Genomic DNA, 14,119 nt, shown 5'->3' on the forward strand with positions numbered 1-14,119 from the left:
CCTCTTATACAACATAGTGAAATCCTCTCATACAAAATTGCTTTTTTCAATAGTAGCTGTGAAAGCTTTTCAATAGTTTATGTGATGGATTTCACAATACTATATGAGAACATGTTAGCTGTGCATATGAGCACATTTAACTAGTATGTGTGATAGCTTTTCAGTAGTTTTAATGAGATTGTTCAGTTATGATGTAAGCGTATAATGTTTCAGTTGTTTGTATGAGTAATTCAGTATATAAAAGCATTTCACCTGTATGTTTGTGTGGTTTTGAGTAAACTATGTGAATGCGTTTGGTTTCTTATGTGTACGTGAGAGGAAATGTATATGCATGGTAATCCTGAATAATGCCCCTAACGGCCCCTCATAATACAATGTCATCAGTTTTCCATAACTGTAAATGTGTCTTCTGATGCATTTACACCGCACACACGCAGCCTTCCCTTTATCCAAGAGATCATTATGATATTGAATGCACTGCATAGCGTAAGTGAATTTTTAAATGCTTGGAATGCTTAGCTGCATTAAATCAATATCACAAAAGCAGCAGGGATCAAGGTACAGTAAATCCAGGAATTATTTATTGTAAATGTATGAAAATCCCCTGCAAGAGACTGAGCATAAATCCTTCGTGGCTGCAGAACTACAGACAGAGGGGAGTGCCACACCAAAGGGAGGGAGGGAGGAGAAAGGGAGGAGAGAAACAAGGGGAGCGTAAGGAAGCATTACAGTGCAAAACAGGAGAGAAGGCAGTACAAAGTGTGATATTATGCGAGGTAAACTACAAACACAAAACGTGCGAGCGAGCACGGAACTGCATAGTGCTCCTTCGTGGAGGCTGCTGTGTGTAAGGTGCAGCTGGAAATGAAAGGACTGCGGTGGCAAAGGAGGCCTGCTGAGATCAGACGAGGAGAGAAGAGTGGATGAATATGTGCAACGTTAGAGGTGTTGTGATTAGGAGGCAGCAGGAGAGGAAAGCAAAAGGGAGATGTGAAGGAGAGTTGTATTGTAAGAAAGGGTGAGGAGGGACTTAAGTGAGAAAGAGGGAGAGAGACTGGAGGAAAAAAGAACGCATGCAGAGATCTGTTAGGAGGAATAGAAAACACGATTCAAGAGAGAAGCAGGGGATCGTACTGGGGAGGAGGAAATGAAGAGTTAATTTGCAAAATCAGATATCTCCTTTTATTAGTCTTCATAAATCATGTTTTTTTTTATTGTGCATTCCAGGTAATAAAAATGAAACTTCAGTTGTGTTGTTCTGATTAAGTAAAAATAACTTCAAAAAATGCAGGTAACTTACAAAATTAAACTTAATTGTTTTTGCTTGTGGCCAAAAGCAGATAACTCCACAATTCATATTAAATATTCTATAACAGAAGACAAGTAGGTTAAAATAAATTGCAACAAAAAACAGCCCATTAATGGGTATTATTACACATTTACAAGATCCTACCTTGGAAAATCCCAGCCAGACTACAGATCCCCTGAGCATGAACGTGCCATTGTTTTAACCAGCAGAGTGTTATCAAAGACAACAGCTGGTCTTTTTTTTTTGAAAGAGCTCCCACCAGATGGTGACCAGACGAGCTCATTTTCAGCACTGACTCACTGAACCCAAAGTTTGCCACAGTTTTTAGTTTACAATCAGTTAGCTGAGAACTGCACTGAACTGGAAAAAAACAACTATTTGACAGTATTTCATTCAGTATTCAGGGTAACTCAATATTCCATGTTACTTATTGTTTATTCAGTGTTCCACAGTTTTCAGTTTAACTCAGTATTCCATGTTACTCAGTGTTTCACTAAATTTAGTGTTTTTCAATGTTTTAGATTTAAGTGCTTCCTGGATTCAGTGTAAGTCTGTTTTACTTCACTGAAGGAGAAAACATCAGAGGCTCTTCCCCTTTAAAGATGACTTTAAGCCGAGTTTACCAAAATTAACTTTCAAAGAGCACATTTTTGGCTGAACATAGTAATATTATTGCATCACCTCAACTGAATAGTGGATGCTGATTTGCTGAACAGATTTATGGAGTTCTGTTTTGTTGGGCACCAAACTTTTAAGACCAATTGATTCATGTTAGGTGCCAAATTTCAGTACCTTTTAGGACTGAGAAATAAGTTTTAAAAACACACATTTACTGGCCAAAGTGTTTCACACAGAGGCTTCGACATAGACAGGACCATCAATCCACAGATACAAAGAGATATAACAGAGCCATTATACCAGTTCAAGAACAGCACTGGAATTTAATATTTTTCTTTTGTAAATCATGAGCTTGCGATGCTTTGACAACAGACAAAGAACGGTGTTGTGACAAAATGTGTTTAGGGTTCAGAATGTGCTATGTGTTACGAATAACTCACGAAAGTCAGTTCATTTTTTTAAAGGATGGCGTTTAATGTTTTTTTTACAAATTAACTCTTCAAATAGAGAGGGAGGTGGAAGGAACGGTGTGGACACTTTGAAGTCAGAATGAGCTAGATCGGTTGCCTATACGAACACGCATACACACAGACACACTCACACAAACAGGGAAGAGGGAAGAAATGCCGCCGAGGATGAGTATGGACATAAAGGAAGGAGACGGATGGAAGTGAACAATAGATGCAATACGCTAGCCCATGCAGTATTAATCAGACATGGATGCCACTCCAATCCACTCCATTTGTAGTCGCGCACACACACACATGCACAGATGAAACCACCCAGAGAGAATGAAGTTGCTCTCGTTCACTCTTGCACCACTTCTTACATGAGCACTCTTGTTTCCAGCCATGACATTCTTATGGGATTTGACAGCGGCAACATTGAGAAATGATGTTGCTTTTCATCAAGGAGCCAGGGTATCTATAATACAGAGGTTGATGGTGAGGAACCTCAGAGCTGCCTGTGAAACATAATGCACAGGGATCCATTTGATTTGAGCTGCGTTCATGAACTGGTCCTTTGACAAAAGCCTGTTGTGTGTTTGCTTAGATGTTCTATGTGGAAGGATAAAGAAAACAACATGAGAAAGACCCAGGAGTTACAGCATGTATATACCGTACCATTGGTTTTAATTAGGGCCATGTGCCACTGATCTCACAAGGCTCAAACAGGCCACTTTGAAGTACTGCTGTGTGCTTTCTATACCACTCCACTGCCTGTTATATAAGCTACAAGCTCAGCTACTTTGTGAAGATTTTTTTCCCACCATTTTCACGTAATTTAGTATTCATTGTTCATCTGTCAATGCAGAGATAAAGAATATAATATGTCTGAGGAGTGAGCTCCGAATGCTCCAACATTGCCAAACTAACTTAAGTTAAAGTTCCTGTACTAACTTATTTCCTTGCATCATCCCTTCCTCTCCCTCATCATTCTGTCCATTCTTCTTTTTCCTCTATAATCATCCTCCCTCTCCCCCATCCCTTATCCACCACCCTTCCTCCCTTAGGTGCAGGATGCGGTGCGCTGTCGGATGGGGGGATGTAAAGATGACAGCGAAAACTCACCAGACTCCTGCAAGAATGGACAGGTGCAGATCATGGTGAATAGTATTCCATTTCATCCCACACTGCAATCCATTAGCCCTGGACTAACATTAACCAGGTTGGAGCTTTCCGCAAGCTTCAACCCTAACAGTAAGAAGCATGATTGCCATTACTGAAGTGCTAAAACTCATTCCTGGCTATCTCTTTTTTTTCCTTAACAATTTTTTTTTTACACAACAGGAACTCATGATTGTTTATGCATTGTGCATGTTCCAAAAATACGTGATTTCACCTTCCATAGAAAATGCAATTTCATTTTAACAATTACCACCATGAAAATTACTTCCTATAGTGCCACAGATAAGCATGAACATTTGTCAACAAATACTGCTTTGTCAAACAATATCCTGATATTTTATCATGTTAACAGGAGCGCATTTTGGAACCCCCACCCCCCAGCTTCAAGTGCATGCTTCCTTTCACAATATGCCAAGGCAACATCAATTTGGCATGCTGCGTCCATGGAACACAAATAGTAAATGCAGTGCCTTCCTAATCAGAACACACAATATGAAACTAATCCAAATAAGACAGTACATCAACAATAACCCAAGCAATAGGTTATCAGCCAATTAGGCCAGTGTTTCATATCTATTAGTGACTGTGTTAACTGGTGACATTCTGCCAAGTGCATTGTGATTGCTTGCCGTGACAACAGCTCTTGAAAACACCCAGAAAAGATGTAGTGTCCTGAATACCTTAATTAGATTTCAATACTTACCAATCTGTGCTCTTTTTTAATTTACATGAGTGAAATTGTGTGCTGTGTAAGAAGCATTCAGTTCTCATTATTTTTAATGTGGGAAACGAAATGTATAGATCAGCAGTGCAGCAGATTTTATACCATTATTTTCAGATTAAACTTAACCTGCTCTGTCACTATGGACCCACACTGTAAAGAGACGTATATTGAGTACAGAATTTGTGGTGGTTGCACTTCCAGTAGCCACCAGATTTGACCAGTCTTGTGTGTTTAACCTTCAGTGTGGAATACTGCAACAAGATGCAAACAAGCAAACATTTAAAGGTTGACAAACTAAGCATTAAGCACAGGCTGTCTAGCTGACTGATACTCTATAGTGGATAACAACCTAAATGTTTTTGCACTAGCCATGTAATCTATGAGCAGCTCCCACAACATTTGATTCTGAAGTATCAAAGCCATGGATGTATAATATGATCTTATAATGCATCCGTAATCAAAGCGGGTTAGTGGTTGGGCCACATTTTCTACTAACAGTAATGTCAAATCCTTCATGAAACACACTCAAACTACCTTTAAGAAAGGTGAATGTTTCTTGCTGGTGACACAGCTTCATTAACAAACTTAGTAAGACAAAAATAAACTGGCAAATATGTATTAAATGTGTAATTTAAACTTGTAATTAAAGTAAAAGGTGGTAAAAGGTAATTCAAGTAAAGTAAGTGTTCATTAAATTGAATGACTTCTGCCACAAAATCTTCCTCAAATTCCGTGTGATATTGTAGTTGTCCTTTTTGATAATGTTAATGTCTCATGAGGCCCTGGTAAACCCTTGTATTAACGTGCCACTAGTTACAACATGAATATTAACACATTTTTGTCAGTCTTATTTTCATGTTTTTGTAAACTGAATACACTAAGATAAAATTGTGTGTATTACCCTCACTATTTCATATATTAATTAATACAATTCAGCACTTTTATTTACTTTTAACCAAAACTTCTTTGTCTATATTTGAAGAGCAAAGTGCTCACATAAGGTTATTGCGTGTGTTCCAAATATGGTTAATAGTGTGATAAATCATGCAGACTTCAACTGCATTGCCAATGTCAGTACGGTCACATTGTTACTATGAGATCATGAGCGACTCTCACATCGCTATTACCTTTATTTCACCCTCAGACATGTTTGCAGTAACGATTATGGTTTTCTGAACGCCCCTCCAAGATTATCAAGATTAAACTTTGGAGTCAAAATTCTGTACAGGGAACCTATTATGACACTTTCTTTTCCCCTGGTTTCATAACAGAGAAGAGTAGTTAAAGTCTATGTTTATTTATTTTCTGGTTTTTGTATTGTTATCATACACACAGCTTGCACTGTTGCCTGGTTACTATTCCAACTGCTGTGCTAATAGTGAAGACAGATGGTAAACCTTCTTGTTCTCCCCAGTTTTCAAGTCTAAATGTACAACTCAGAGGAAATGTTTTCAGACAGCACACATGGTTGGAGAACTATTGTATGAACAGCACAATACCCTTGAAAATATTAATTGTGATGGATAATTTCGTGAAACTGCCATCAGTTGTTTCAGCATCATAATTACAGTGAACGCTATCCTCTCAGGTGTTCTTGCTGTATTCACAGGAAATCTCATTAGAATGTTAAACCCTTGACATTTAGAGACCCATCTAACATTTCAACTGTATGTTCTCCATTATATTTCTCTTGTACCATCAGAAGTGTCCAAATGTGAGCTCCTGTGGGCAGCAATGTGGCTCCCTGCGTTATGGCACATCCCCGTGCCTGCCAGGCTGCCACCCGCAGTCATTCCCACCAACGTGCCACCAGGCATGCCAGCAAGCCTGTTACCACAGTCTGTCCCACAACAACCATGGGCTGGACCTCAGCCACGCCCTCAGCCACGCCCATGACCATAACCCCATCATGAACAACACCCATAATCACATCCATAACCACGCCCACAACCACATCGGCAGCCAACCTGTATGTTTCTTGTAGAAAAAATTCTTTAGATATGGTCAAGTTGATAGATGGAGAAAGGTGCAATCTGTAAAACAGTATTCTTATGAACAATATTTTATGAAATAAATACAAATAAATACAAATTTATTTCATGGTGAGAGTTACATGAGAAGATACCACTCTCATATCTGTATGTTAAATACAAAGCTATAGGTTAGCTTAGCTAAGCATGAAGTCTGAGAGCAGTCTGGTCCAGGACTCAACCATTGTCTTTTTTACACTTCTGTTTTTTAACAGATTCAACAAAAAGACATAATGTTTCATGGTGAGGTTTAGGTGCTGGTAGACAGACTATAGACTATCTTCTCATCTTACTCTTAGCAAGAATGCAAAAAAGTTTACTTCCCAAAATGTCAAATCATTCATTTAACCAAACAACTCATAGTTGTATCAATTGTTTTTGGTTTCCATTACATATTGCACCTTTAGATCTAAGTAGCCTACAAATAGCGGTGATGTATAAATAGCAACAAGCACTTATTTGGCAAGATAAGTCCAAAATGTAGATTTTAAAGATTATAATTATTATGTTTAGGTATTTTTAAGTATATTTATTATATTACTGTTTGATAGTATTCAGCAGTTGCTGTTCTACACAAAGTTTAGGATATGTGTACCACACAGCTGACATTGATGACTTACTGTATTTAACCTGTGAAGCCATTGCAGAGTGTATGTTAGTTAAAATAAAGATGATTTGTTTTCTCAATTTGGTAAGGAGAATGATACACTGAGAGGTGAAGGAGGGGACGTGGGGGTCTTTCTTTCATATCTTCATTCGTCCATTTAGCAAAGTTCCATTTATGGTGCTGCGGGTGATTTGCGTATTAAGAGGTTTTCCACTCCTCTGAGACCTTTACGCACACCCTCCCCCCTTCTCTCTCTTTCAATTTTTCTATTTCCCCCTTTGCTGTTCTCTTTGCCTCCATGGCATGCCCAAACTGTCTAAAATCTGTAGTTTATTATCCAAACAAAGGCTTTTGTAAGTGAATCCCACCGAGAACAGGAGGAGGCTCTGTGGTGAGAGAACGGAGGACCACAGTCGCATAATAATGAGCTGCACTTTCACTAAAGTTTAGTAAACTTGTGTGGTGGCCATTTTGGAGACACAAATCGGGTCACTTCATTCAAGCCAATGCCCCCTGGGTTTGAGACTGTTTTTCCCCCTTTTCTTTACCCCAGGGAGCCTTGTCACCCTGCATTCCTCAAGTAAATTCTAGATCAAAGCAAATAATTATCATTTTTGGAAGTGCCCAAAATACCTGATCTACATAAAATCTGAATATCTAGTGCAGGTTAAACTCAGTACAGTGTGAATGTGTGAGTTTTGCTTGGTTGGTTAGAATATAATGTAAAAGCCTTTGTATTGTTACATTATACTTTTTTTTCTAAGAAAAACTCGGTTAAGAGACAGCAAACTTTAGCTTCAGCTGGTACTGTAGATAATAGTTTTGCTGCTGTATACATTTCTGTTCCTGTTTCCATTCAGATGATAGCTACATGATTGATACTGTAGCATTACGTACCTGGCAGAGCTCCAGAGCTTTCCGCTCATCTCTTAAAGACTGTATTTGTATCCGCTGCTGCGAGCTGGTACACATCAAGAGCAAAGTATCAGTAATGCATGCCATTGCACAGACTTGATCTGTTTTCTCTGTTCTTTTCAATTTGAGAAAGCTTTGGACAAATCACCATAAAGAAATTAAAACGGAACATTTCTAGTATGACTTACAGCAACATTTTTTGCTCTTGTATATAGGTCCTATATAGGGCATTACTAATTGACTGAGTTGTAAAGTGTCACCATGGCAACACATTCTTTCCTCTTCTATACAGTCACATAAGAGCATCAGTCATTGGATACAGCATATGCATTTGAGATAAAATCACTCATCAGGCATGTGCTGCAGATACGATGATTTAATGAATCTACATATTTACGCGCATCCATTGTTCTTCCTCTCTTCCTACCCTGCCTCCCTCTCTCAGACGGACTTTGAGAAGGATGTGGACTTGGCATGTCAAACAGGTGAGCTCTCCTTTCCACCTGGTTTCTCTTTTCCTCTTTCCCTTTGTCCTTGTCTTCTTTTTTTCTATCTCCCTTTGTCCAACACAGAATTAGCAGAGCAGAAAAGCAATGGAGAACTGTAACATTCTTCTGCTGTGCATGCTGATGAAATGACAGGAGATGATGTGCTACAACTTAACAGTTGTGCACAAATTATTATGCCTTATCAATTACATTGATGCTTCCCAATAAGTGTTCAGAGAGCATATGTTTGGATGAGGCTGTGTTTCATTGTGCATGATAATAATAAGACTCCTAAGTGTGTTCAGACCTGTCTCACTGGTTGGTGACAATGGTCTTATGTGGGTGTGTGTGGTATGGGAGTGTGCACACATCTGTGTACGGGTGTTTGGATGTGTACAAATGTACCACAATGTACTTTTGTGTTGTGCTTTGAATTATTAACACAAAATCACTTTCCCCCTCCACCCTTGCAGAGAGAGGACACCCATGTAAGTTTTCCACCCAACCTGACCTACTTAACACTGCCTGGTCCGAACCTAGTCATAAATCATTCCTATAGGTCATTCTCTGGGCCTCCACTGTTGGATGCATATGTGAATGGATCAGATCGGTTGTATCTGTGAAAAAAAAAAAACCTGTCCAGTCCTTTCACATGACTTTGCATTAACAGGATGGTGAAACAGAGAAAAAGCTAGGTTCTTTACTCAGCCAGTGTCCTCCGTATACATTGACTCAGCAGGATGCAGTTTTGATCAAATATGTAGCTTGACATTTTGTCACATCAATGCAGTTGATGTGACAAAATGAAAACGCTTTGTGCTACACACTTTGGTCTACAATTGGATTTTGAGGCCAGAGAGAAAATATTCATTCCTGTGATGGTGATATAATGAGCATGATAACTAGCATGACTTTCCAGGTGGTATGATTTTTTGTTTGATTGTGATGATAGAGCAATGTTTTTGTGCAGATTAAACATTGTCTCTCATCAGCATGTCCTAGTTCATTTTGGAGTAGATCATCTAGAAATGTTCTAGCATCTGTTTCTAGTTCCTTTCCTGAATAACATGCATGAAAGCTAACCCAAAGCCACTGTAAGTAGACTCATGTTCTGTTTCATTTATAGCATTGCAAAGTAAATAGACAGCCTCAGACACAAATATACATTCAAACACATTGAAGCACATAGGCGCACACACTCTCCCACCTATATGTGACAACAGAGCAGGGAATAATACGCTTGTGAGCAAGATATGGGACATGATTCAGTAGCAAGGCAATTTGGCTCCATTTCATTTGGAGCACACAGCATTTTTGCAGCGAGGCTCTTTCTCCAAGCTAATAAAAAGCATGGCTCACCGGCCAATCTTGAGATGGAGCAAGACTTAGTGTGCACCGTATAAGCCCAAAATGAGAAGTAAAACTTTTCTTTGGAGATGCAATCTCAATGTTTTTTGAATGTGGCAGTGCTACTAATGCAGCATCATAACTCACAGATACATTCAAGTTGCGAAGAAACACATCAGCATCTAATTTAGGTCTTCATATAAATCAGTGACAATGTGTTTATTGGTCATATTTGCAAGATGGGCTGCAGAGAAAAAATAAGATCGATATAACTTGAAGCTTTCTTAGGTGTTCTTTTCTGCATTTTGACTTCCCTTACTGTACCTCTCTGTTTTGCTTATATCTCTGTCAACTGTTTGGCATAATCTATATCAATTCCATTCCATTCGATATTCATTGCTATTTTTCCTTCCAAATTTTCCTTTTCCTGAACCGTTTTCCCCTTCTTTTACCCTACCTTAAAACTACCCTCTTTCGCTTTTATCTTACTCATGCTACCCTGTTTCATACCTTCCACCCTCACTGTTCCGACGGCCTCCCATGTCTCCCTCCAGTCATTTTCAAGGAGGTGAATACCTGTAACCCAGCCACCATCACTGGAACCCTCTCCCGTATCTCCCTGGATGACGAGGATGATCCAAAGCTGGCAGCCCATCAGGATGGAGGAGTGGGGGTCAACTTTAGTGCCCTCCCCGGAAACATCCCCCCTCCCAACCTTATCGTACAGGTACAGGATTGAGTATTAAAGTATGACTGAAATCCTGTCAATTTAGAGAGGGAAAAACAGGAGGGTCCGTATATTATGAAGCCTAGGAGAAATTAAAATTGTAATATATCCATAGTAAGTTATTCAAAAATACTGTGCTTTCAAGAAATATTTGTATAACGAACACTTCCACTTCCGCAAGGTTCCACCCCTCGGAGGTCTCAATGAGCTAAGCGAGACGCCACTTAAGAAGGAGGTGAACATGGATCAGCAGAGACAGCAGGGGCAGCAGCGCAGTGGCGCTCCCATCTACCTGTGCACCGAGAGTGGCCTGGGCTGGGCTCGACCGCCCACTTCCTCCAACACCTCCCAGGACGGAAGTGCCGGAAGTGGAGGGGGAGGTGGAAGTGGAGGAGGGGAGGGTGACTACATGGTCTTACCTCGTAGGACGGTCAGCCTCAAACCTCCAGCGCCTTCCTCCCAAGGAGGAGGCCTGGGACTGGGGGGCGAGGACAAGCCTCTTAACATTGCAGTGGAGGATCCTCCTTTCCCCCCACCTCCCTCTCCCTTGACGCTCCATCCGGCTGAGAGTGAGGCCTACCCAGCGGATTTTGTGCCGTCCAGTGTGGGCGACATGAACATCACCATGAACCTCAACCGCTCCTATGGGACGATCAAAACCATGCCCCACGGGCACAGCCACATGATGGCTCAGGGTGGTCTTGTACACTCCCATGGAGGACACATGCACGCCCACGGGCATTCACTCCAGCTGAAGCCGGGCCAGAGGCCATCAGTCAGGCAGATTCTGACAGGGGGAACCACAGTGGAGAGAACCAGGACCCTGCCACGTAACCTGGGCAGCACCAATGCCAACACCAGCCTCTCAGCAGGATCTCTGGAGGTGGGTAAGAGGTTGAGGGATGGGGGAAGGGTTCCTGGTGGAGGTACAGAATCTTGACTATGTCCACCATCTGAGCTCATGGTTTGAAGGATGTAGGGTCGGAGGTGTTATATAAGTGAAGTGACAGTGGTGAAATTACAAGGAGAGAAAGAAAGAAAGGAATAAAAAGTGCTCTACAAGAAAGGTCCAGTTATGTAATGGACAATAATCCAAATCAAATTACTCTATTTGTATCCAATATAACACCATTTAAAGAAAACTACTGTAACAAGCTGATTCCCATACTGAAAAAGTAAAAATACCGTATCCACATTTCGGACAATCATTTATTTTACTTAGAGAAAATAAAAAGATATAAAATTCTTGATTATGATCAGGTTGTTGTGATCAAGGCATATTTATGACTGCAAGAGAATGTGGAAAGTGAATTTGTATAGCTAGTGTCCATAAAATTACGTAAGTGTGGCCTTCACAAAATTTAAACAATTTCTAATTCATAATGTCATACAGTAACAATATGTATAACATGCTGTGCCTCAGAACAAGTCACAAAAACAACTTCTCAACTACTATTTACAGATGAGCAGTATTTATTGCTGCTGACTGAGGCAATGAGTGTTGAAAATAAGTTACTTTCATAATTACAGACGGCTTTGTTTTCGTTTACTGTGTGTGTGTGTGTTTGTGTGTGTGTGAGAGAGAGAGAGAGTGTGTGGGTGGGTGGGTGGGTGTAAATCCGTGAAATGTGTGTGATACCCCCTCCTAAGTGCACAAGGTGGCACAGCAGATGGACCGTGCCAGTCAGGATCAGAGGAAATACCCCTGGTGAATGTCCTTTAGCCCACCTTTATTTTACACACAGAGACAAGCACATGATAGCATGGACAAATAATCTCTCTCTCTCTCTCTCTCTCTCTCTCTCTCTCTCTCTCTCTCTCTCTCTCTCTCTCTCTCTCTCTCTCTCTCTCTCTCTCTCTCTCTCTCTCTCTCTCTCTCTCTCTCTCTCTCTCTCTCTCTCACACACTCTCTTACACATACACACACAAACACACTTTGGATCTTCCCCCGATGGCATCTTGCTGATTCACAAGGTTGATTAAAGAGATGGAAATGACATGTTCACCAAAAAGTGCAGGAGCTTCACTGTCAGAGGAGCTATGAGTACATTCATGAATACCAAAAGAAAAATTAAAAATCAGCTGAAAACCTGTGGGATGCAATTTACTGCTATAATTTTACCCTGTTTGAATATGCTTGATTTGGAGATGGATATCAGAGCGTGCCTCTCAAGATTAACTCGCAGCAGCGTTTTACTTCCCAATTCAAACATGGTGACGCATAATGGATGGAAAACGCAAATGTACTCACAGTGTTCATTTCACTGTTGATTTTCAGTAAGAGGCCTGTAAATTATAACTCTAAATGATCTAGTCAAAGCATGCAAAAGGTTCACAGGGCATATTATTCGATAATTGTGCTACAGAAAACCAGTCGAAGGAGTAATGAAGTAGAAATTAGTATCTCCTTTCAGGCCAGGCTATAATATCACAACCAAACAAATGAAACAATTGTGTGTGACTGTGGTTGACTGTTACTTTAGGACCAGTAACCATCATGTCATCATAACAGCAAATCATAGAAGTGAATTAATTTTGTTGGTGGTTCAATGACTGCTTTTATGTGTCCTCGCCAAAACATGCAATACACTGTACATGTATATGCATGTTGCATGTCTACCATATTACTAAGCAAACTCAATCATGGAATTTCTCTGTTGAAGGTAAGGATCCCTCCTAATGAGGAGAGTGGTGTGCTTTATAAGTGAATAAGACACCTGTGAGTCAAGACAATTCAAAGACCCTCGTCTATCTCTTTGCATTTCTGTACCTTTTAAATCTTGGCTGCTATAGCCTCAGATCAGCAACTCTGCCCTTTCAAAAGGATGAATACAGCTCTTAACTAACTGTGGAGAGTGGCTCCTCTTACTGCCAAATGCAAATCTGGCAGAAAGCAATAGCCTGATAGGAAGTCAGAGATGGAACGTAATGCAAAGCAATGTCAGGGCCAGATGAGTTGGAAATGTCTGCAGCTGTTAAATTGGCAGCTCGTGTGCTACTTGCTGTAGTTACAGAAGCACTTAAGAGGGGAGTGGTGGAGTCCAAACAAGATTAGAGGATGAAAACCATTTCTCATATGTTTGTTGCAGCTCTTTTAATCGGAATGTCGCCAACAAGTTCTCCAAAAATAGCAACGAGGATGATTTATGCTGGGGTTGTAATGATTGTATTTGAGAGAATGTGAGCCGAGAAATTATTATTTCATTCTAATTCTGGGTTATTCCACTTCACTAATCTCATTATGTTGAAATAGACTGAATAATTTGATTTTTGCCCTGAAATTTGTAAGAATATCTGTATCATGTTGGGTAGCCAGTGCATATTAGCTCTCCTCTTCTTACCGAACAATGGTACTGAGAGATCCACAGAGAGACTGAAACAGAGAGATCTGAAGTTCAAATAGTGGTCGAGGGTTGGTCATTGACACTTTCTTCTCTCCCCCTGCCCCCTCCTCTTCCAGAGGAAAAGAGTACGGTACTCTGAGCTCGACTTCGAGGTAAGATCTCGGACTTCACCCCCCTGTCATCAGCCTGTCTCTGCTTTCTTGTGCTTCTGCCAGGACTTGAGTAACGCATACTGTAGAGGAGCCTAAAGCATTGCTAAACCCCTCCCTTGCATTTAGAACAATGACCTGTTTCAGACCTATCTTACATAGTATGCTGTTTCTCCAACAACGCCCTTAAATCTGTCCTTCTTTTGGTTTTTATTCATTTACTTGTATCTTTA

At 40.4% G+C, this 14,119-nt stretch overlaps 1 protein-coding gene across 1 annotated transcript in view; it reads left to right on the forward strand.

Annotated features, from left to right (window-relative positions):
- Positions 1 to 14,119, forward strand: part of adgrb2 (adhesion G protein-coupled receptor B2) — a 150,746-nt gene that overhangs the window by 122,448 nt on the left and 14,179 nt on the right. Inside the window, exons 26-32 of the mRNA XM_062435728.1 lie at positions 3,441 to 3,533; positions 5,982 to 6,248; positions 8,277 to 8,316; positions 8,793 to 8,807; positions 10,221 to 10,393; positions 10,575 to 11,276; positions 13,854 to 13,889. Of these exons, the coding sequence (XP_062291712.1) occupies positions 3,441 to 3,533; positions 5,982 to 6,248; positions 8,277 to 8,316; positions 8,793 to 8,807; positions 10,221 to 10,393; positions 10,575 to 11,276; positions 13,854 to 13,889 (1,326 nt within the window). The remainder of the gene's footprint in view (positions 1 to 3,440; positions 3,534 to 5,981; positions 6,249 to 8,276; positions 8,317 to 8,792; positions 8,808 to 10,220; positions 10,394 to 10,574; positions 11,277 to 13,853; positions 13,890 to 14,119) is intronic.

Source organism: Scomber scombrus, chromosome 16 (assembly GCF_963691925.1).
Source record: "Scomber scombrus chromosome 16, fScoSco1.1, whole genome shotgun sequence".
Lineage (NCBI taxonomy): Eukaryota > Metazoa > Chordata > Actinopteri > Scombriformes > Scombridae > Scomber > Scomber scombrus.